Source organism: Salvia miltiorrhiza, chromosome 6, assembly GCF_028751815.1.
Source record: "Salvia miltiorrhiza cultivar Shanhuang (shh) chromosome 6, IMPLAD_Smil_shh, whole genome shotgun sequence".
NCBI lineage: Eukaryota > Viridiplantae > Streptophyta > Magnoliopsida > Lamiales > Lamiaceae > Salvia > Salvia miltiorrhiza.
This window is the reverse complement of record NC_080392.1, coordinates 5,546,973-5,573,248: the sequence shown is the minus strand read 5'-3', so window position 1 is coordinate 5,573,248 and position 26,276 is coordinate 5,546,973. Positions and strand designations below refer to the sequence as shown.

The following is a 26,276-nucleotide window of genomic DNA, read 5'->3' as shown; positions in this document are numbered from 1 at the left end:
ATTGATGAGTGAATCACTAATCAAATTAACATTATTAAGTTATAATTATAAGTTTCTTACTAATAATCTTGAATGCTTAGTAATAATATTAGATTAGTGATGATTGATGAGTGAATCACTAATCAAATTAACATTCTTAAGTTATAATTATAAGTTTCTTACTAAGAATCTTGAATTCTTAGTAATAATGTTAGATTAGTGATGAGTGATGAGTGATGAGTAAATCACTAATGAAATTAACATTATTAAGTTATAATTGTAAGTTTATTAGATTCTTAGTAATAATCTTAGATTAGTGATGAGTGATGAGTAAATCACTAATCAAATTTAACATTATATATTAAGTTATAATTATAAGTTTCTCACTAACAATTTTGAATGCTTAGCAATAATATTAGAGTAGTGATGATTGATGAGTGAATCACTAATCAAATTAACATTCTTAAGTTATAATTATAAGATTCTTACTAAGAATCTTGAATTCTTAAGTAATATCTTACATTAGTGATGAGTGATGTGTGAATCACTAATCAAATTAACATTATTAAGTTATAATTATAAGTTTCTTACTAATAATCTTGAATGCTTAGTAATAATATTAGATTAGTGATGATTGATGAGTGGATCACTAATCAAATTAACATTCTTAAGTTATAATTATAAGTTTCTTACTAGGAATCTTGAATTCTTAGTAATAATCTTAGATTAGTAATAATCAATGTTTAAATTTTCACTTGTATTTCAATATATATTTAATTTTCATGTTTTTGTATTATTATCTTTGACCAATTTATTAGATGATAAATAATAAAAATAAAAATAAATAAATAAATAAATAAATAAAAATTACCGACGGCGTTTGCCGTCGGTAATTGAAATTTGCCGTCGGTAATTAGCGGCGGAAAAATGCCGTCGGTAATTTTGGCCGGACGGCGGTGGTGCTATCGCCGGATGTCACTGGCGGTGGTGATTAGCGGCGGCCTCTTGCCGCCGGTAAATAGCGACGGCAACGCCGTCGGTAATAAATAATTTGTATTTAAATTAACATATATTTAAATTAGCGGCGGTTGTTTTGCCGTCGGTAATGCGCCGGTAATAGGCAAAAGGCGGGTCGCCGTTTTTGCCGCCGCCGTGCCGTCGGTAATTGCCGGCGGCGACTTCGCCGTCGCTAATTTTGGCCGCTATTTTCGCGTTTTTTTGTAGTGAGAGTTTTACATCACAATGTCAATATTATATATAGTTTAAATTGAATGAATTGATGTTGAATTATGAAGTACGTATTGAATTATGAAAAAAAAAAAGAACTTCCTTACATGAATACAGCGAATCTCTTAAAATCAACACAAATCAATTATAAAAAAGAAAAATTACCTGTCCCCATGGAGACATTCAAACGGTGCGAACTTCTGTCTTTAAACAACGAGGTCAAGCTAGAGTTCAAACCCCCACCCACCCCAAATCAAAAAAATAAAAGAAAAATTACCTATTTATATGCTTCATTGCTGGGCTTCCATTGTGGTTACATCGCCAAAGACACTTTCACAATTAACTCTTAAATAATTTTCACATGAATAATCATTCCCTATATTTATATATATATTACGCACGTCATATATATTTCAAAGAAATTAGTAGTGGTGAGTATGTACCCTTTAATGAACATCAACACGGATGCCCTAATTATTACTATAAATAGATTGAGCAGGTTAATTATCGATCAAATACATTTAAACAATGAGAGTGACAAGTTGACTATACAGTATTTCATTTTCTTGGTTACATGCAAGCATACTTCATGATCTGAGTAACTCTGATATATATGGATGATATAAAACACAATTCTCGAAATTAATCAAAATTTTGAGAAAAGTAATAATATATATGTAAGTGTTTTATTGATGTAAATCAACGTCTAATACTATATCTAGGCGACTATATAGTATAACAGTGCTCTCAAAATATTACTCTCAAGTGTGCATATATAACTACATCTCTACATGTAGTAACACTTACATATGCACATATATATTTTCTTCTCTTGAAAACCACTCATCACATACACATATATATATGAAGCTTAGGCACCACACATCTAGGCGGCAGGCGCCACTTTTTTGGTATCATCATCGTCATCATCGTCGTCGTCATCTCCTTCTCTACGTATGCACAAATCGCAAACAGCAGCGGCCCCAAATTCGCCGAATACGGAATTAGGGTTTCCAATCTTCTCGAGACTGACAATCGCCACCATCTTGAGAGACCGAGTGAAGTGTTTTTAGATGTGAGTTGAATTTTTTATGAGGATTGGAGAAAATGCGTTCCCCTATTTATAGTGATTTATTCCATTATGTGATAATCAGATCTCAACATCAATATGGTATAATCCGCTTTAGATTTGATTCAAGCCCTAGGCTTCAAAATGAGCATTGCAATAATACCCCACAATCCACATTCAGCAGCAGAAGCATCAAGTTAAGTCAACCAACATACGGTGTGTGAAGAATTGAAGTTAAATAATTTGGATAACTTTTAGGCAAAGGTGTAGTAAGAGTGGGCATTGGGAATCTGTAATGGTAGGGCAGAGGAAGGGGGAAAAGGGGGGAGAATTTTGGACGTGCATAGCTCATGCTAGGGTTAGTCGAGCACGTGCTCTGCAAGAGTCTCTCCATATATTTCGTGTGTGAAATTCTTTCCACCTCATTACACACACTCCAGATACTTATAAACTTTTCTCTTTCAGGCTCACAGATCTAGATATATGCAATTAATTTTTGTGAAATAATGAATCAGATGATCATATGTATATAGACAAACTCTATAATAACAATAATTAATAAAAGCGCAACAATGCTGTGTTTGTGCTCAGTGGAGCTATTTTTTATGCTTTCTTTATATAATTTTTAACGATTTACAATTTACAATTTATCTTCGTGGTCTCCCTTCATCTGTGAAATGTTATCTTAAAGAAGAGTGGCACTGATTTTAATAAAATTTATATTATTATTTATTTAATTATTGGAGAGAAGATCTATAAATAAATAAAAAGTGAAAAAAAAATTACTAATAATTAAGTTAGTGAGTGAAGAATGAGGCCCATATATTACTGAGTAGAGAAAGGGACCCACAAATTTACTAAAAATATATTAGGACATTTTTTTATGGACAGACCAAAATGACAAATTATGACAACATTTCGTAGACGGATGGAGTAATAAATAAAAACTATGTTGTTCAATGGATAAGATGTTTGGTGAATTTAGAATTGAACCTATCAGATTTACGATCGAGAGTTTTCTATTATCTACCTGTGTTCCCATGATTAAACGAAAATATTATAAAGTTAAAGAGAATTCGATAGTGGAAAAATAGAGAGAGCGTATGTTTTATTTCAAGGGTGCTCCTATTTATAGAGGTTACAAGAAGGGTAAAACAGTAATTTTACGCTAATACACGCGCTGCACGCCTTAACTAACTAGGTCTAAGCGAATATATCTAGGAAAATGAGTGTCAGATTCTTTGTCGGGATATTGTCGTCAATCTTCGCCTCTGGCGTTATCTCTCAGCTCTGCCTTAAAATCGCCTTTCCAGCAATGGCTTCTCTTCTGACTCTGGCTTACTCTGGTCGAGTACATGCTGGTCTGGTGTACTCTGATCTGACCCAGGCTATTCTTGACCCGACTCTGATCTGATCTGGGGTTAAGCGTTCCTCAACACTACGAATCTCTTATGATCGTATGCTCAATAAGGTAAGCCACATGTCATGATCTTAGAGGGATACGTACTTCACCCCTCATCAATGTTGATTTATAAATCTAAAGATACAAAGTTTAATTTCTAAATGAGGTGTTCTTTTTTTTTTGACAAAAAATTATGATGTTTTTTTATATAATCAAATAAGATTTTTATTAACAGCAATAAGACTTTCTTAATAAAATAATTAAGACTTTTATCTAAGATCAAATAATACTTTAAGACATTTTATTTGTAAATGCCATTACTTAAAGAACGTAAATAATACTTTTCATAAAATTTAATTTTTTATTCGTAAATAAGACTTTACTTAAATATAAATAAATAAGACTTTTGTTAAAAAGCAAATAAGAATTTTCTTAATAGTGAATAAGACTTTAAGACTTTTTATTTGTAAATGAGACCTTTACTTGAATACAAATACTCCATCCGTCCACAAAAAATAGTCCTAGTAAGGACGGCAAGAGTTTTAATAAAAATAGTTATTGTATTGTGAGTAGAGAAAGTAGTGTTTATAATTAAAATTAATTGTATTGGGAGTGGAATAGAGCTCATGATCATGTGATAGATAGTTTCCAAAAATGAAAAAAGACTAATTATTGTGGACATCCAAAATAGCAAAAATGAACTATTTTTTATAGACGGATGGATCAATATTTTTTTAATATTTTAATACTTTAAGACATTTTATTTGTAAACGATACTATTTTGTTGAATATAAATAATATTGTTCTTAAAATCAATTAAAACTTTTTTGAAGAGCATAGATGACTTTTTTATATACATATAAAATTAGATTTTAAGACTTTTTATTTGTAAATGAGACTTTCTTGAATATCAATAATATTTTAGACAAAATAAAATTTCTTAAAAGAAAATACTTTTCTTAACAACAAATAAGATTTTAATCTTTTTTGTTTTATGAAACTTTTACTTGAATGTAAAAAATATTTTCCATAAAATCAAATAAGAATTTTCTCCAACGTAAATAAAACTTTTCTTGAGATCAAATAATGTGTACGACATTACTTTCTTGAATTAGAGGTTTATGATCAATCCTTAATTTAAGGATTAACTTTTTATTATTGACAATGACTGACCCATGCCCAGCCCGCCCTCGCCTTGCGTCCCCTGTTCGGCAGGCTCTCAGCCGCCGCATCAAGCTCGCTCTTGGCCCTTCGTCTCATTTATAGTATTGTTTTTCTTTTTTGGATATTTCAAATATATAGATTTGTTTATATAAAAGATACTCCCTCCGTCCGCCAAAAGTATTCAACTTTGGTTGGGCACAGAGTTTAATAAAATTGGAGATGATGTTGATGTAGTGGAGAAAGGGTCCCACCACTTTATGAGATATGTGGTTGAGATTGAATTTGGGGTGGATTTTTTGTAAATAAAGAGTGTTTGTGAGGATAAAATATAAAAGTGGATGGTGGGACCATGACTTAAAAAGGAAAGTGGAATATTTTTTGCGGACGCCAAATATAGTAATTGTGGAATACTTTTGGCGGACAGAGGGAGTAATATTTTTTTGAATTTTTCACCGATTTATTAATATATTTTTATTTAATTTTTTAATTTAATTGAACATTAATTCATCATTAAATAATAAATATGAACATATTTAGAAGTTTATGTATATATATAAATTGGACCGTGGGTATATATATAAAATCATTATTATCGTGAGCTATATAGGTTTTTTAAGCATATTTATCATCGTTTGAAGAGTGCATGTAGCTAACTATATATGTAATTTAGATACAAGGATGTAGAATGATAATTTTATAAAATTTATATACAAACTATTTTTAGTATATAGACTAGGAATTAATCCATAAAAATCTTTATATGATCTACTATATATTGTCTTATAAAGAAGCATTACCACATAGATGTTCTCTCCTAAGAACTAGGAAGGAATAATAAGGGTCAAATTTTATTTTGTAGAAAATGAGGAAAAAGAAAGGAGAGATTCAAAGGGTGAATATTTTTTTTATCCCTTCTTTTCTTATGATAACTTTACAACCAAAGAGAACACACCTTAATAGCAATACTTTTATTTATCATAATTATAAATCATATAAAGATGAATAATGGCAAATTGGTTTAGTTCTCACGAAGATTTCCTCTTTGGACTTGAAAAAAGAACCATACAATATAACTTTCGATTTTGACACAACTCAATTTGTAAGATGCTAAATCTTCAACTAATGAGTCGGATGTTTAATTCACTTAGAAAAAAAAAAAACATTTTAGTGTAAGTGTGTGTGATTGTGTAGCTCTAGTGGAAAAAAAAAATTAACTGATCACGTCAAACCTAACACATGGATGTTTATCAAATATACACACCAAGAGTCAGCTTCTCTATACCGTCAAAATAAATCTTCAAATAATTATATATTGCTTGATAGTTGATATCTTGTTATACAAAGTGATTCATTACCATAAATGACTCTCGAATACGAAAAATCAAGGGCTCTTCTTCACGAAAAAGCAAAAATGAGATTTTTTTCTCCCACCGAAAGCGAAACTTTTGACCCACCGAAAGGCACGCTTCGTTGAAACCGAAAGCTTCAAAGTTCACGCCGGGCCGCTGCTGCTGTTCGCCGGGCCCCTGCTTCGCTGCTGGTTCGCTGCTCGTTGCTGCTGTTCCGGTGAGCCCGCTGAGCGTGCGTGCGTGACTTTTGCTGCTGTTGCTGCTATTGTTCTCTGATCCCGTCTGCACTCCGTTCGCTGCTGCACTCCGTTCGCTGCTGCACTCCCGCTGACACTCCATTCGCTGCTGCTGTTTCAGACCGTCAGCCAGCCATCGCCGCGCTCGGAGCAACCTAGCCGGCCCGCTTCTGCTGCTGCTCTCCTCACGCGACTCCGGCAGCAGTCGGCCAAGGAGGGGCCGCCGCGTCACTTGCCTCAAGCCCGGCATTGCTCGTCGTCTCCGGACGTCCCGTTCGCTGCTGCTGTGCTTTCCAGAGCCTGCATCGCCGCCTGCATCTGCACCGCGCCGCCCCACCCTGCCGGCTCACCCTTCCGGCGGATGGCCACCAGTTCGCCGATCATCGGTCGAGACAAGGGGGGTCTTAACCTTCCCCTGGTTTCTTCCAACTTTGATGTTCGAACTTAACCTGATCTCTCCCATGGTATGCGTCTGCCTCCCAGGGGGTCGGGTACTGATTCCGACGCGGTTGCCATCGGAATGCGATCTACTGGTAATTCATCAAATCTGACAGATAACCAACCCACCCAGATTCTCACTTATTCCGACATCGTTAGCATCTCCCCTAAGAATGACGATAGAGTTTCTTATGCCGAGGCTACTGGCAAGAAGCCGGTGAAAATACAGGATTTGGCTGCTCACATTTTTCATGATCTGCGGCCTACTAAGGAGGGCGATCAGTTCTCACTCAAAATACCGAAGGATCTATATCTTAAGGAGATTAAGGCCTTTGAATTTGCTTTGACAGGACGTTTGTTTCTTCAGAAAGGAGACAAACCGAGATCAACTTTGGAACTAAAGTGGGAACTTCAGAGATTATGGAGTTTAGCCTCTGATTGGCAACTAATTCCTTTGGGAAAAGGTTTTTTCACTCTCCGATTTACTACGGCTGAAGATAAGGCTACAGCAAAGGGAAAGGCAGTTTGGGAGCTCTCAAAAGGGCTCCTCCGACTCCGTGAATGGACTCGAAATTTTGATCCTTTCAAAGAGAATTCCCCTTTGGCGGACGTTTGGGTTCGCATACACTATCTGCCGATAGAATACTGGAACCCACAGGTTATTTCTGGAATTGGCAGATATTTGGGTCACCCCTTAAAGATCGATGGAGCGTCGGCACGACGTGACTTCGGACAATTCGCTAGAATCCTTGTGGAAATCGATATGTCGCAAAATCTACCTTCTACTCTTTTAATTGATGGTGAGGATACATCATTCCATGTTGAATTTGTCTTTGAAAATTTGCCTCTTTACTGTCGTCGTTGCAAAATAACTGGGCATTCTCAAGAAACATGTCGAAAAAAGCGACGTGTGGAGCCGGTAGCTCTTCAGGAAAATCTGACGGCTGCTCCTAACAATCAGTCTGGTGTGGTGACTCATAAACAATGGCACATTGTGGAGCAGGGCAAGAAGGTTGTTGTCCCAATCGTGCAAACAACGGGGGAACAGCAGAACACTTCTGGTTTTGGCCATTTGGCGACGGGGGTGCAGCAGCATGATTTCCAGAATGAAGGCCATGAGATGGCTGGCAGTAACCCAGTTCTGGATTCCAAGAGGGTGGACGATCATGGCTCTGAGGAGATAGCGTTATACGAGCCGGAGGCAGCGGTGTTGGTTTCGGTTGATCAGGAGCTTCATAAGACGACTGGTAATGAGGACGAGGTGGACGAGGAAATTGAGATGGAGACGCCGGCTGGGGATCCGACTGAGATTGTTATGGCTTCTGCTGATTTGGATGAAGCTCGCCATTCTAAGCAAGCTGGAGAGTTGGTTAGTCAGCAGGCTAAAAAACTGGATGGTGATTTGGGTGGGCAAAGCAAAGACTCGCACACTACTGCTCCAGAAGATATTGATAGTCGTATCAGTCGGTTAGAGGCGCAGGTTAGCCAAGGAATGCAAATGCTTGTTGAGCAAGCACCGCCTAAGCGACGGGGACGTCCTCCAAAAGGTATGGAACGTCCGCGCGTTCCACAGAATCAGGAAGATAGCATAAAAAGCCGCCTCAGAAATGCGGAGGAAATGGGTCAGAAGCCGAGGGACTTCGTCATTGATCATAGCGGAAGTGCTAGTTTGCGTGTTATGAATAATATCGCCACAGGCCGTTGGTCGGACGAAATGGAGGTGGACGATTTTTTGAATGGTTTTTAAATCGCTTTTTGCTTTGTTTCCTGTTTGACGAGCTCATTTTCGAGTCTCGTGCCTCTAGTCTGCATTACTGTGCTTTCAAAGGCTTTTTTCTTTTTCTTTTTATAAAAAACCTCAATTTAATAATTACCATAAATGACTGTTTTCGTTCGTGATATTCTATGTACCTTAGGCAAAATAAAAAAACAGACCACTTATATAATAGTCTCAAATCTCAATGATAACAGTAACAGATCCTGAGGTTTTGGGCCTTTGAATCGGACTCTCGCCTACGCATACATATTTAACCAAAAAGAATATGATATGGGCTTACATATTGGGCCTGTGGTTGGACCAATAAGTTCCTTTTTCGGCCTATACTGTTGCATATTATCAATATCAATGCGATGTCGTTTCACAATGTAATCTTATATAAGCTCAAAATTATAATACTAAATGCTCTCGAAAAATTAAATTATAATACTAAACTTAATTATGCAGCAGCGCCATTCATTTTAAACCCAAATGAAACTTATGTTACAACTGAATATCATTGTGCAGCTATTTGAATTATTTTATTATTAACAACTCAGAGAAGCTAGCTAGGAATCATTATTTTAAATTTATGCTTAGTGCCAATTAATAAAATATGTGCGGAAAATGAAAAAAATTAAAATGAAATAAACAAAAGGAAGAATCATAATTACACAAAATACGGTAAACAGTAAAAAGCATCCACGAAATAAGAACAAGTGGTAGAATATAATATTGTCCAATGCCTATTTTATTCCTTTCACTAATTTGTCTGATTCTTTTTTTTTTCTTTTCTTTTTGGGGTTCGAGTCTTGAGACAACAGACGTTGCATAGAAACACCCAAAGCGACTCCATACAATCACCATACAAAAATGTTATTTCGAGAATTAAATTTTGCAAAAATGTACAAAACCCTAACTTGGGAACTGGGAAACCACGTGATGCCATTAAGACAAACCCACCCGACAAAGTGTTTTAATTAATAATTAACCCAAAATGTCTCAAGAAACTCAATACGATTCTTTTAATCTTTGATGAATTCCCCCAAAAAATAAGTAATTTAATAATTATGATTATTATTGGTTTGTTTTCTTCTTCTTTTTTTCTCCTAACACAAAGGTGACCTATGAGGAACTCCTTTCCTTCTACTCATGCTAGTGGCCATGTCCTCTTCGGCTATCTTATTAGCCAATCTCCCACATACATAGAGCCCACTCCTTTTTTTCCTCACGAAACCGGTGCACGAGAAGCTCATGTTGTCGGACCCCGATGAGGCCGAGGACGAGCTCAGGGGCTCGTCGCTGCTGTCTACCACCGTGGAACGGGGGGTCTCGTTCGTCGTCTCATCGTCTCCGATGTCTTGAGGGATGAAGAAGTCCGGACTCAGTTGGAGAGTCTTGCACACTCTCAAGAATGGGGATAGGTCATAGTAGTGCTTCAGCACAAACTCGACCTAATTAGCATGCCAAAATATTATTATAATCAAGATATTACAAATTTATTAGGTACCTTTTTTCAAGAATATGTGTAATATAAAATTGTGAACACGTACGGTAATCTTGTGGCTCAACTAGCTAGTCAAAATATGCCAGCATAGAGAAATTCATAATTACAGCGGTCAAAACCCTAGCCTCAAAAGCACCCTAATTCATGCCTCTAGAATTATGACAACTGGGAGTATATCATTTCAAAATTCAGATAATTAGCTTCCAACTTCCATCAAAATCTACTCAGCTATGATAATTGGGAAAACCGATCGAACTCAAAATTCAGATAATTACTTCCAACTTCCATCAAATCTACTGACCTATGCTAATTGTGGAAGCTAGACTCAAAATTTTGTTAATTACTTTCAACTTCCATCAAAATGCACCGACATATGCTAATTATGGAAACTGAACTCAAAATTCAGTACTTGAACACTAAAATTTGTATCACATACACTAGAGAATTATCGTAAGAACATGCAATTCTACTTATAAATCACACAATCAACTAGTGATTTTAACTATTTTTTTTTTAAAAAAAGAAAGAAATGAAGAAATGGAATGGCGCGTACCTTGCAACCAAGAGAGCAATGGATGAAAGGCTCTTGGAGGCTCCTGTCACAAGATGTGCAGTAGTTTCCAGACCCTTTGAACTGCCTATTTTGAGGTCTCTTCTTTATAAACAGCACCTTCGAAGCATTGATCGTATATGCCTGAATTTTACAACACAATTAAAATCATTAATCATAAAGCAACTCCATGGAATTAAATGAATTCCGTCTTACCTGGATGTTGGAGCAGTCCATGAGCTTCTCAAGATCCTCCAAGCGGACGACCTCGTGATAGACGTAGCGACGAATCTGCAGAAGGCGGTGAGAGCGATGGGAGAGGACGCAGTGGGGGCAGATGCTGGTGCAGCAATCCAAACAGCAAATATTCTTCTCATTCTTCTTTGCGGCGTCGTGAATTGAGCACGGCGCGAAGAATTTCTGCAGGTAGAGGGCCTCCAACCATGCAGGTTTCTGAGCTCCCTAATTTCGCACATATACACAATTCAGATAAAAAACCAAACAATTCAAAGAAATGATGATCATATATATATGCCAGAATTTCCTAGATTAATAGGTTATACATACCATGATATCGATCGTGGTTTGGATGAGTTGGCGATGGGGCAGTGGAAAGGCGGTTTGAATGTAAGCTCGAGGAAGAGAGGGCTTAACGGTATGCTAGCTGCGGTTATTTATGGACTTTTTTCTGGGATGGGATGGGAGCAATTTTATTTTATTTTATTTCATGTTTGTATAAAACAAATCGTATGTATATAAAAAAGTGTATATATCATGGTAGTGTTACGCTCATGACTCATCATCAATTGGTGTGCACTTATATATGTTTTTTTTTGCACACGCATACAAATTATGGAGTAGACACTTAATTGAGGAGATAAAGAGAACAAAAATCATTTAGGGATCAAAATTAATAATATTTCATAAAACATTTAATTGCGGCTATATACATTTTAAGTGATAGATGTCTCTCTAGCTCACATCTCAACTCATGAATGAAATTGTATGTGGATTTTTGTCAAGAATGCTGGATAATTTAGGCGTTCATATCATTGTAAAAAAAAAAATAGGGTAATTGCATGTAAATCCCTAACATTTACACGGAATTGGTTTTTGTATCTATTTTTATTTTTGTTCTTTTATAAATACCTAACCTTTAGTTTTTTGTCTGAAAATTATCCGGCGACCGGTTTTTTCTTACGCCGGCGCCGGAAATGCCACTGTGGCAGCCAGAATCGACGAGGTGGTAGCAGGAATTGTCACCTAATTAAGTATATATTTGAGTATGCTTTTTTTTTTCTTTAGATAATAACAATTTTTGAATAATAATAATAATAATAATAATAATAATAATAATAATAATAATAATAATAATAATAATAATAATAATAATAATAATAATAATAAGTGAGATGGAAATTAAATTAGCTTTGTAATATTTATACTCTTTCATTTTAATCAATGTAACTGTACACATTTATTGTATATTCCATCAAAAAAATCTAGTGAACCGATTCAACTTTGCAGCATCGATTCTCGATATATTGTTGACAAAAGTTGAAACTTTCTGCAAAATTTGAGTTGTAATTTAAAAACAAATGAAAGATGAGGTTGTTTTTCAAAAAAAAACCTCCAAGATATATATATATATACCATAAACTATATTTAACTCGATTATAGGTATATTTCAATTTTTTAGAGAATAAAAGGTTGAAAAGGAGTAAGATATGAGTAGAACGTGGGCGCTGTTCCCGTGTCTCAAAATGTTATAAACTAATTTCTCATCTCCTAGTGTTAAGTGCTCTAACCCTAATTAAACTAAATCAGCCCTTCTTGAAACAGCTGCCATTCCAATTTTATTTTATTTTTGTTCTTCCATTTTTATGGATTCTAATCTCTCGATAAACATACACCAATGTGTGCTAGCTAGGCCTCATCTTGTCCTTGTAATATTTCTCCATTTTTAAATATACATAAATACTGTACCTCTTTTTGTCGTAAATTCATATGTGAACCTTGTTATTCGTTCATATTTTGACTCATCCATGTTCTTAGCCGTCCTCTCCTTAAAGTTTGCAGCATTTTTTATTTTATTTTTCTAAGTTCATCTATATATAATATTGGTCATTCAAACTTTGTTTGACTGGAAATCTTAGTGCCAACAAATGCTGATATCGAAAATATGGAAAGAAACTTAATTATAGAGCATTAATTAGTTAATTTATCGGATTATTATGATAGAAATTCGTCAGATAATTTAGCAAATATTATAATAAGAAAATCCCATTTCAGCAAACGATCTCGATCGATATTGAAAATTTAAAGAAAAAGAGAAAATGAATAAATAAGCTGATAATTTAATTATGCTGCATTCAGCATAACTAATTAAGTAGATGTAATTAATGAGTTTAGATTTTAACAGAATACATACAAGATAATTAAATCTCGAATTTAAAAAAGATTTAAATTCTTGTCAAGTGAAAGCTAACACATTAAATTTGGAGAAACTATTGTACAGGCAAAAAACCAAAAGGGCAATATAGGAAAACCAAGTACATGCCTTAAACTTGAGCAATGAATTCATGACTAAATCAATGGTGAAGCAAAGACACGACATGTACGAGGAAACTGGGTTTCTGGGATATTCAACATGACAACAAATCCATAACCACTCCACTAATTATTTTTCTTTTTAGCTAAATTAGTGGAAATGGTTCTGCTTAAAAGGCTTTGGTAGACAGAAAACACAACTCATTAAGCGCACTAATTAGTCACATTAATGAGCTAATAGTTTAAATACATTAATTCCTAATTTTGAGGATTCCTTGTTATATATGGGAGGTGCCTCTAAGCTTAATCAAAGAGATAAAGAATTCTTGAATTTGACAGGCTTATTACTTATTTCTTGTGATGATTTTCAAGTTAAACTGTATACTATATATTACTATATACCATGATCAATATAGTCATATAACACACAAAAAAAAATATGTATAGTCATATACCACTATGCGGGGGGAACAAAAATATTTTTATATACCTTCAAAAGTTATATTAAGTGTATTCAATTAAAACACAGAGAACATAGACTAAGGGTCGAGTATCATAAAAAATTTTTGGTGAAAATTTAGAAGAAAAAAATCTCAAGAGAAAAAAGTGTATATATCTACTACAAAAGAAAGAAAGAAAGAAGAAGTTGCAAACAGATGATACTAATCTGACAAAGCAAAAATTTCAATGAAAAAGGACTTCAAAAGCCCGACACCAACGGAGCCATACTCGTCCGAACCCAAACCCTAGCGCATCAGGCGAGTCTGAAAAAAAATTATAGGAGTCACTCCAACCCACACACCACATAACCCATGAGCCAAAAGACATACCTTGAGCAATAACGTATTTGTTAATTTGTACAAGCAAGATAAGAATTAATTAAAGTATTTTTACCTTGAGCTTGACTTACCTTATGTTTGGTTCTTAGATAATGATCATAATGTAGCATGAATGGAACGTATCGGTAATAAAATTTTTAATATTCTTTTATCTTTTTTGAATTTGTTGAACATTTTTATCCAACACTAATAAGAATCCAACATAAGAAATCCAACTTGTATTTAATGTGCTGGAATTTTCGGATTCCAATGAATAATATACCCGTTGGAATCTTTTCTTTTTTTTGGTTCTAAAATTTACAAATCTCCAACATCAATTCCAAAAACAATTCTTTTTAAAAAACATTATTCCAACAAATATTTATTCAGAAATTTATAATGTATCTCAAAATACGTCGTCAATAACATTGTAAATATATTATGCAACATAAAATGAATAAATAAGCCTCGTAACCCCCAAAGAGATGGGCACACGTAGAGCTGTAAACAAGCCGAACTGAATACTAGTAGGCTCGAGCTCGGCTCGTTTAAATATTCGAGTGTTCAAGTTCGGCTCAAACTTTTATCTTGTTGATCGAGCTCGGCTCGTCAGTCGTCACCCACTTATCAAGCTCGAGCTCGATTCGAGCTCAACTCAAATGATGCTCGATAATGTCGAATTCGAGCTTGAGCACGTGCTCGACTCGTTAGATGTTCGTATATATGATATTCGAGCTCGAATTTGTTATAAATTTTGAAAAAACTTCTTAACTAATATGTTACTCGAGCTCGAGTTCGACTCGTTTAAGGCTCGTGCACTAACTCGATTGAAGGCTCGACTGAAACTTCGTGAACAAGCTTAAGCTCGCAAACATGTTCGCGAACAATTGAATTCGAACATGTTCGCGAGCTCAACGAGCCGAGTACTGTAAGGCTCGGGTTCGGCTCAATAAAAATCTCAAGCTCGACAAGCTCGAGCTCGGCTCGTTTACTATCGAATTGAGCTCCAAACGAGCTTTTTTCTAATCGAATCTCGAATAGCTTGCGAGTAGTTTATTCATTTACAGTCTTAGACGCGCGAGAGGAGTGTGAGGGCCAATGTTTGGTTAATTGTCTCAAAATTATAATATAATAACTTAAAATATTGAAATTACAGTTAATTTATTAACTCTATATTTTTTTATTCCCATCAATTTTCCACTATTTTTACCTTTTTTATATTTTAATTTTTTTTTTCCAACTATGGTGCAGATTGTTGTTGAACTTGTTCCAATATCCAAATAAATATTCAGTGCAGCTTATCTTGAGTGGGAGACTCGTGATTCCTATTGTTCGATAAGTTATTTGTATTGTTGAGTGGACATGTATTTGTCCTAATTAGATCCAAAAAATCTAGATGTTCCAAGTAGAGGTGTTCATTTGGAACGGAATCATTGAATAGACCTGAAATAGGAACTATGGTTAACGGTTCCAAAGCAGAACCATAACTACCTCCTTCCGGGCTGATTTTGGTTCCAAATTTTTTGAATTGGTGGTTAAACGATCTCAAGTCGTAACCATACTTTTTTTTAAAAAAAAAATTCGAACCGGAATCGACGGTTTAGATATTGTAGAATTGCCGGCACCATGTAAACCATCCAAACCTGCGAAAATCCCCAAAAATTCAAAATTCAAATTTCAATTTTCTTCTTCAATAATTTTCACTTATGAATACCCCTTCATCCTAACCTATTTCCCCACACCTTTCCTACTCTCTTCTCCATCTCTCTAAACATTCTAAGAAATTTGTTATGTTTTTTTGCTCTTGTTATAGTTTTTTTTTTTTTGCAATTTAGCTCTTATTCTACTTAAATTTCTACTCTTGTTCTACTTCTATTTCCTACAACCCTCTTCATTTCAAATAGCTTCAGGTTCTTATCCCAACGATAAGGGCAAATCCATTGATCTCAATGCCGCAACAACTAGTGGAGGAAAACCACGAAGCCCTCGTTGGAACCATGTTGTTGTTATACAAGAAGATTTTTGAGAGGATTACTGTGTTGGAAATAATGGTTAATCTCCAACGCAACGATTTTTAAGGATCCCCGATCAATGTCAATTTGAAGAAATGGAGTATGAAGAGATGCTCAACAATGAGTATCAAATTGTTGCTGATCGAAAAATGGCGAAACATCTCTTGCTATTGTCATGGACCAAGATGATGAGGTGTCGTCTTCTATGCCGCATGAAGACACCCTAATTGATTTGGAGGATGACATGGATGCGTTCGATGATTGCGATCTAGGAGCGGACAAACGTTTTCAAAGATCCGTGCACATATCAAACAACATATCAATGAGAGATATTTTAAACGAGTAAATCTCTCAAAATTATAGGATTTGGTTTTAAAAAAATCATATATTTGAATCTTGTACCGAGATACTCTATCATAATGAACTCTTTTAAAATCAAATCTCGTAAAAAACGATGTCCCAAAATTATATCATCTATATGAAACTTATTGCACCTTTGTTCAAAAGATTCTTGATGCCAATTGAAAATTTTTGCTCCCGCAAGTTAGAGTATGTTGGACTAATTAATCGAACAAAGAATCCAACAGTTACTTATGAAAAACAGAAAATGCAGCTAAAAATAAATGTGAACACAATGGATAATTTATACTGCAATTTATTATATAAATTATATTGTGAATCCACTATAAGAGCCTTCTTACAATGAGTCACGATCTACTCAACTAAGAATCCCTCTTAATTAAGTAGAAAACTGTAGAAAATAAATCATTTCTCTAATCCTATTGAGGTAAGCTTATCTGAATATTTATTTGGATGTTGGAACAAGCTGAGCAACAATATGCTATTCGCCACAATCAAATTTTGCTTTTAGATAATTGGTGTTGAATTCAGTGATCTTCCTCTCTATTTATAAATTTTTGAAGCTTGGAAACAAGTACTAACTATTTCTACAATTTTGATAGCAATTTGACTAAGTCTTCTTGTTCAATTTCACAACCCCATAACCAAATTTGTTTAGCTGCAAAATAAACAAAATATATTCTGTAGAAACAAAAAATATTAATTTAATAAAGAAGACAAAACAATACAAATGAAATCAAAAGTTATGGAGTTAATAAATTAACTCTAAGAAAGATAATTTATGGAAATCTAAGTATATACTTTTCCATAAAAAATGGGGATTATTGTAGTTGACGCGCACGCGGTACAAGTAACATACAAACTACTGTTTTCACGTACGCACAAAGAGAGAAGACAGATAGAGACTGGATATTGATGAAATTCGAATTACTGCTTTGGGTATGAATTTGCCATTAATAATTTAGTATTATGAGAGAGAGAGAGAGAGAGAGAGAGAGAGAGAGAGAGAGAGAGAGAGAGATCATTTGCTCCAAATTAGCTTTAACCATGCTTGGTCAAAAGAATAAGACATGTGGACTCTTATTTATAATTGTAGGGTGAAAAATAATTTGCGGATCTAGAGTTTCATGCGGCACAATTTTATTTGTTTTTGAAAATTGATGTATCTAAATTTCTTTTGTCTCAAAAGATATAATCTTGAATTTCACGATTTCTCTATTATTTAAATATTAATATTTAAATTTTAATTTCATAAGATTACAAATTAGATTAATATATAAATTAATAATAGAAATCAATTCATACTTTCGTCCCTATAGACTACACATATATATAAGAAAAATAAAAAAGATCCAAATATCATTAATTAATTTGACGTCAAAATTTTGAAAATAGGTATCCAAATAAAAAAGATCCAAAAGAATAATTATATATCAGCTTAGCATCAGATTTTCTCGCTTGAAGTCCCGCGTGTAAATAGGTATCCAAATTTTTAAAATTGAGTTACATATGAGATCCCATTGTGCCAACTGCCAAGCCATAAATTTGACGTCAGAATTTTGAAAATATATTGAAAGGTCTAATGTATCTCTTTTTCGCACATTTCGAAAAGTTCAGTATATTTTTGTGATAAAAACCTTTTTAACAATAATCAATGTTCTTCTCTCATTCGTAAAAAAACAAAATATTCATCATGTTATTGTGATTCAATTCACTTTGCAAACTGCAAATATTCGAACTCTTTCTGTCAGAGAATACTCATTTATTAATTTGTCTAATGGTTTCATGGTTGGGAGGAAAAGCATTCCAAAAGCGATATCAGGAAGATTTAGTATTGAGTTTCATTAGATTGGAGCATTCCTTAAAGTCGGCCATTTTCTTTATTTTCCCCCTTTTTATGCCCCCTTTTTTTTTACCATGGAATCGAGTTCACTAGCTTGAATTTACTTAATAAAGATAGTTTCATGTGTCAAATTATGTGATATAGATCCTGGCTCGATCTCATGTAAGTAAAAGACGTCGACATTGCCACTTTTTACTTCTAATTATATTATTCTCGAAAAGTGTTATTTATTTTGTAAAAAATGTTTATGGATTTTGAGCTGAAAATGTAGTACTTGTATTTTCTAAAAGAGGTGGTCTTGGATACAATTGGATTGACTCGAACTTAAACCCTGACCCGCATCTTGATCCAAACCCACATCTTGACTCAAATTGTGTAAATGACACTATTCGTTTATACAAATGACACTATCTGTAATTGACACTATTCTGTTGTACAAATAACACTGCGTATAAATGATATTATACCATTGTAAATGACACTGTGTATGTGTATAATTGACAATATTCAGAAATATAAATGAAGCTTGTTGTAACCGACACTATAAGATTGTAAATGACACTATAAGATTGAAAATGACACTATAACATTTTAAAATGTTACAGTGTCATTTATATAACCGAATAGTGTCAATTATAGGCAGTGTCATTTGTATAACTGAATAGTATCATTTACACGATTTGAGTCAGGATGCGGGTCAACCCAGTTGTACGGTGCACTCAGTTATACCCAAATTTTTGTGTTTCTAAAAGCGTTCGATCGAGGTATATATGAAGAAGTGTATTTTTTTTAGATGGGATGGAGGATTGTGATTTGTTTGGTACGAATGATTAGCCAGAGTGTATTATTTATTATATCTTAATATTTTAATTAGTATAAAATACACGACACTTTATATATTAAAAGGTCAAAAATATTATACAAATTTGAATGATTTTATATACCAGAGGTGGTATGTGTAATATAAATCATAACTATAATCATTGTTAACTTTATATAATCTTAATATATCATACTCTCCTTGTCCCATTAATAATGGTTTATGTTTTTTTTTTTTTTTCGTCTGTCCCGTTGATAATGAACTAGTTCAAAATTAACATTTATTTTACACTATAAATTTACTTTATACATTTTATCCTTACAAGTGGGTCTTACTTACACTTTAAACATATTCTCCTTAATTTATGTGTCCAAACAAAGCAAATCATTATTAATGGGACGAAGGACGTATTGTATTTTATAAATATTTTATTACATTCTATCAAACATAATATTAATATATTTGATACATGATAAAAATATCACAGTTAAACATATATAACACACTTTATTTCATACCGCGTATCAAATGAGCTCAGATGGTCAGATGTATTGTATGTGTTTCAGTCTACCCACGAGGCCAGACAGCCCTCGTATCGTCATATTCATATGTTTCCGAGCTTCAATCAAACAAAATTTACGCATGCGCACCATCTCAAACCATTGGATTTTCTCACTTGTTTTGGTAACATTTGTGGAGCTAAAAATTTAAAAACGTGACGTTATTGAAAAAAAATGTCAAACATTATGACAAAATTTGATATTGTTCTTTATATATACTCCCTCCAACCCACCTATCTTGAGACTGTTTTCATTTTGGGCGTCCCTCCTATCTTGAGACATTTTCTTATTTGACAAAATTTTACTCTTTATTCACCTTTTCACTTTTAATTTCATCTACTCACAAAATACTATTTTCTTAATTTTCGTGCTAAAAAAAGGTCTCAAGATAGCTGGGACGGAGAAAGTATCTAAAAATTTGTTTTGGTATCATTTATATATATGGTTGATATTTTTATTATTTTTGTTGTTCATGACTCAACCCAAAACACTTAAGGGATTGACTCGCAATCGTACGAGGTCGTCCTAGTGTAATAAGCTAACCCAAGTCGTCTCTCAAGAAAGGCTAAACAGGGCTCTGATCATGCTACGCACAGAAAACAGGAAATAACCTAAACACTCTAATCAGAAGGTTGGGTTTGACACTCTCTCTCCGGTTAACTAATTCGTAATTAAAATAAAGCATATAAATTTATCTAGGCGAAAGATAGGAAGCAGGCAAAGAAAGCAATAAGACAACATAAAGAACTAGGGTTCTAATCTAACAATCTAAAAATCAATAATTAAATCCAAAATCATAAAGCAACAATTATCTAGGCAAGGAAAATAAACAAGCATTCAAATCTATGGCAAACACTAATCATGATTTTTCCTAAGGAACATGTAAATGAAAAGCGACACAAATTCAACTGAGTATTACTCTAACAAATCAACCAACGATCTAACTATACTAACTAGGCAATAAGATTAACAAAGCATAAATCAATGCTAAATATCATTATCAAAATGTATTCAATTATCTAAGAAAAGAGCAACCAAGAAAGCTTGTAGAATTCGATAAATCAATAGATAGAACTTACAATTGATTAAAGGAAACGACGATCTAGCGTAATCCAAGAGTTTCTAATGTGTTTCTCCCTACCAAAACTCTAAGAAAATACAGTAAAAATGGAGCTGGAGGCTGGATGGGTCGAGAATGGGGGCAGAAACCCCTAAAAAATGGGTTTTAAACCCTAAAAAACGTAACTGCCAGACCGCGCAGGCGGCCATGGCCGCCCGGGCGGTGCCGCCGCCTATGCCCTTCGCATAATGGGCACGGCGGGCGCCGGCCACTGCAATGCGCAGCGTTTTTGTTTTAGTCCGTTCTCCCTCGTTTCAAGTCGGATTTTAGATCCGTTTTCGCCTACGAACTCGTATCGAGACGAACGTCGATTCTTTTGAAGACCATTCAACTAAATTCTGACTTTATTTTTATCCACATATCAATCAATTTGAGCATAAAATCCTGAGACAACAAAATTAGCACTAAAGCTCAAATCAATCAACTCTTGAGTGAAAGAGACCAAAATAAAAGTCAGTATAAGACGTAAAAACCCACAAATTCATCACAAAATAGGGCTAAATAGTTCACTTTATTTCATCATAAGTGACAACCCAAACCATGCGTACGTACGTAAATTGTAATCTCATTCATTCCAAAATGGATGAAATCGTATATATTATTGATTTTTGTTCATATTGCGCATCAAATTGAAAGAATTGGAAAAAAAAATATTTAGAATTATCAGAAATTCGGGTAAATGAAGGTGAAGTCAAAATATATACTCCCTCCGTCCCACCCAAGATGCAACATTTTCCTTTTTGGGCTGTCCCAACCAAAATGCTACATTCTTTATTTGGCAAAAACTAACACTAATTAAATATTTTCTTATTACATTCTCTCTCCTACTTTATCACTTTTTTATTTTCTCTTTCTTACTTTATCACTAATTAAATATTTTTTTATTACATTCTCTCTCCTACTTTATCACTTTATTACTTCTTCTCTCCTACTTTATCATTCCTTCCTTAAATCTTGTGCCCAAAAGCAATGTTGCGTCTTAAGTGGGACGGAGGAAGTATCTTCCCATAACCATGTGATGAAGCAGTAAGTAATGAAGCTCACGTGCAAAGGATCCGATGGCTCTGACTCTGACTCTCACAAACGTGTGATTTTGCCTTGGACTTGCCAAATATTCCTACCCCCTTCTTTATTTTCTTAATTCCTTTTTTTTTTTGTCTTCAATTATTTATGTGCTTAAATAAAGTAGCTTTGCTATTAATTAATTAATTCTGGTTGGCTAATTATCGAACATGCCCTATAAGAATTCTGAAACTTAAGAGCTACGTATGGACAAATGGGTTATTAATAAAAGAATAACTAAAATCTTCAGATATTATTATGTCCTAATTTCTCTAACATACACATTTTATTTTCTAATGTGTTTGGCACTTTGTTATGAGTGATGACTTTAGTTTCCAACAAATTATTCAGTACAACTGCAAATTTACTACGTTAGACTTTTTCTCTTTCTTTTTGTCTTTTGGTAGATATTTAAATAGAGTGATGATGCTATTTTGGCCATAATATGCGTGGTCATAATAGCTTTAAACTCAATGTATTTAAATATTTCATTCAAAATAAAAATAGAATATTAATGCTAGTTTTATTATTTTGTACACAATGTATTTTTTTAAAAAAAATTGCAAATTTTATTTTTTTAATAATTTTCTAAAAATAAAAAAATTATAAAAAAATAAAAATAGCTATAATGTATAAAAAATAAAACAAACTAAATCCTATTTTTATTTAAACATAAAAAATTAAATAAATGAGTTTTATAATTTTTTTACCGTATTATGACTGGCCATAATATGACCAAACAGCTTTATCGATTTAAATATTACTCTCTTTGTCCTCAATAAAACTTTCTAGGAGGGAGTAACACAAATTTTAAGATGAGATAATTGAGTGTACTGTAATTAGTATTGTGTTATTTTAATTTATATTGAGAGCGGTGAAAAAATGAAAAAGTAAGAGTAAATGTGACATTATTATAGTGGTGAAATCCGAAAGTAGAAAGATTTTTTTTTTTTTTTTTGTAGACGATTCAAAAAAAAATATTTAAAAATTTTATTGTGAATGGAGGGAGTACGATATGGTCCGAAGGAAATATCAAATACCTAATAATACTTTCAAGTTTAAAGCACCTTTTTGAAAAGTTTATTTAAATGAGTCTTCCATATTAAAAGTTCTTACAAACACGCACTAAAGAATCATTATTACACGTGATTAACTCTGCAAATTTGTTTCCATAGTCATCTTTTGATTCCAACACTAGGCGTACACAATTTTACCCGCAAAATACAGATTCTGATATTGAACTTGGTTCGCTGATAGATTGTAAAAAAATTAGACAAGTAAACCAAAATACAGTTAATTTAAACATTTTTTTTTGAGATTAAAATAGAGTTTGAAGTGGATATATAAGACGGATAAAGAAGTATTAAATTACACTTTATTAAATATAAGAGTATCGACATTGAAATTAGAAAAGTCATTTGAATGATCTGATGAAAATCGTAACAAATAATCGATATGTGATACTATAAAGTTTTTAAAAAGGATAGTCTTCTATCAAACAGTCTTGTTGAGTCGACATAACCAAAGATGAAGCACCAAACAAATTACAAATATGGTGAAATGAAGAAGATGAAATTAAGAGTCAAAGGTCAAAGATAGAGGAGGGAGGGAGGGAGGTGGAGAGAATGGATCAGCGTTTGAGGCGCACGAGGGGGGATCTTTCATCTTTCTCACTTCTTTATTTTTATTTAAATTTAAAACTAGCTAGTGATTCACTTCTATATATATATATATAGAGAGAGAGAGAGAGGGATTGAATCAAAAAAAATCATCTCTTAATTGCGTATAAACTTTAATTGCACTTAATTTATATTTTCTCCGTTCATAATAAAATTTGTTAAATTTTCTTTTCGAGACGTCCATAAAAAAAAAATTCTTACTATTTTTCGACTCTACCCTATTTATCTTTTATTTTTCACATTTTCACCACTTTCAATATTAATTACAATATATTTTTATCAACTCCCAAATCACTCAACGTACAACCTCATCTTAGAATTAATTTGTGTCACACTCCTTCACCTAGGAAGTTTTATTGTAGACGGAGGGAGTTATTGCACTTCACTTTGTAGTTTGCACTTTAATGGTCCTGGATTCGAATCCTAAAGAAAGCACAATTATAGGATAATTTATTACTACAAAAATGCAGTTACTTTATACGTTAATTAAGTGTAGAAACTCTATAGTTTAGGTACAAGGTTATTAATTTTTACGTTAAATGAATTTATACTAGACTCAACCCTATATATATATATATATATATATATATGGGAGCGCTCCATTGAGCCCCCCTATTTTTAGTGAGACCTAAGACACGATCTCGTGCGTTTATTTCATCAATCATATGACTGATATTGTATCTAAAGAGATAATTTTTTTTCTCAGGGTTCGAATCCTAGAGGGAGCGAAATATTTTAAATTTCGTTATTCATCAATATATACTGCATTGTTCATCGATATATATTGTATTGTTCATTAGTTTATATGTCATATTCATTACCAATTTTTTAAATTTTGTTATTCATCAGTATATACTGCCTTGTGGCCCTTGTTCATCAGTATATATGTCTTATTCATTGTACTCAGTGTCTCACGAAAAATAGAGGGTCTCACTGGAGCGCGCCATATATATATATATATATATATATATATATATATAGAGAGAGAGAGAGAGAGAGAGAGAGAGAGGTTCCATGGAGAATGCTAAATATTTAGAGAATATAGAGAATGCGTGAAAAAATAGCGAATACACACACACACACACACACATATATATACATATATATATATATATATATATGTGTGTGTGTGTGTGTGAGAGAGAGAGAGAGAGAGAAATGAGAACTAAATTTTCTAAAGGCATAGTTGCATTTTGCAATAGTTCTAATTGCATTCTTATATTTCTCATCTTTCTATATTATACTAGTATATTTACAATTTCAACAACTTAACTTTTATATAATATAGAAAGAAAATGAAAATACAGCTGTTGTAAAATGCAATAGAAATTATGTTACTGTGCGTTTACGAAATTTGATTCTCTCAGTAAAAATTCATTTAACGTAAAACTTAAATTTTTTGCACATAACGTATAGAGTAACTGCACTTAATGGATAAATGAACTGCAGTTTTGTGGTAATAATTAAATGGGTTAAGGTGCAGATAGACCCCTCAAGTGGAGGCCCTTAGAGCGTTTCAGCCCCCTTACTAACTGTGTGTGCAAATTGGCCCTCGAACTCAAAAAAATGGTGCAGATCGCTCCCTCTGACTTAACACCGTTATGGGCCGTTAGTCAGAGGGGGCGATCTGCACCGTTTTTTGGAGTTCAGGGGCTAATCTGCACCTTTTCCCTTTTTGGAGTTCGGGGGCTAATCTGCACACCGTTTATTAAAAAAAATCACATCTCATCTTCTCCGACCAACTTTTCCGGCGTCAATCGCCATCAGATGAGGAAAATCACGAAATCAAGTTCCCAAGCCCCAAATCAGGAATTCCAAATCGGCGTCATTGCTCCCGAAAATCACATAATCGAAATGGAAACTCGAATTCTCCCTCGAACGTCACCGCCCCCAATTACAGAATCACCCCCAACGAATCGAACTTCGCCTCGCCGTAGGCGGTGATCGTGACCCCAATCGAGATCGAGATCATGTTGGCCATGGTCTCTGATTTGAAGGCGTCCTTCTTCAACAGCACGCCGATAGTGTAGATGGCGACGGGCATCGTCGGCCTTTATCACCGGATTTCGCCGGATTTGAGAGAAAGAGGCGACTCCTTATCGAGAAAAGCTAGGCGACTCCTCATCGAGAAAAGCCAGGCGGCGGGTTCACCGGATATTACGACGGCGATTTCCGACGGAATGGGAGAATTAGGGCTCGTCCTTGACGCTAAGCGTGTGCAGTCGAGCGAGCTCCGAGGTTTAGGGCCCAAGAGAGAAAGAAATGAGCGGCGCCCTCCGCCGGAGCTTGAATCGGCGACAACGACGATCAAATTTTGAGCGAGAGAGATGAATTAATTAAAAAGTGCAGATTAGCCCCTGAACTCCGAAAAAACGGTGCAGATCGCCCCCTTGACTAACGGCCCATAACGGTGTTAAGTCAGAGGGGCCGATCTGCACCGTTTTTTTGAGTTCGGGGGCCAATTTGCACACACAGTTAGTAAGGGGACTGAAACGCTCTAAGGGCCTCCACTTGAAGGGCCTATCTGCACCTTAACCCTAATTAAATTTGCCATGTAATTGTGTTTCCCTTTGAGATTCGAACCCTACTACAAAAGTGCAAATATTTTATAGGATAAATGAAAAGCGATTATAGTTTATACGTTAAGAGAAGTTTTTATTTGATCCCATCCATATATGTATATATATAGTCATGTGTGTGTGTGTATATATCATCCTCGACCCACATGCAGGTACCCTCAGTTTCCTATATTCTATTACGTTATAGGATTTATTC

At 34.1% G+C, this 26,276-nt stretch overlaps 1 protein-coding gene across 1 annotated transcript; it reads right to left on the bottom strand.

Moving 5' to 3' along the window:
- Window positions 1-9,330: 9,330 nt before the first annotated feature.
- LOC130988179 (protein RGF1 INDUCIBLE TRANSCRIPTION FACTOR 1) lies at window positions 9,331-11,416 on the bottom strand. Its single transcript, XM_057911960.1, has 4 exons — window positions 11,245-11,416; window positions 10,894-11,139; window positions 10,681-10,821; window positions 9,331-10,074 (listed from the first exon to the last, which is right to left on the bottom strand). Exons 1-4 carry the CDS (start codon window positions 11,245-11,247, stop codon window positions 9,730-9,732), a joined length of 735 nt encoding a protein of 244 aa, XP_057767943.1. The 5' UTR covers window positions 11,248-11,416; the 3' UTR covers window positions 9,331-9,729.
- Between the last annotated feature and the right edge of the window lie 14,860 nt (window positions 11,417-26,276).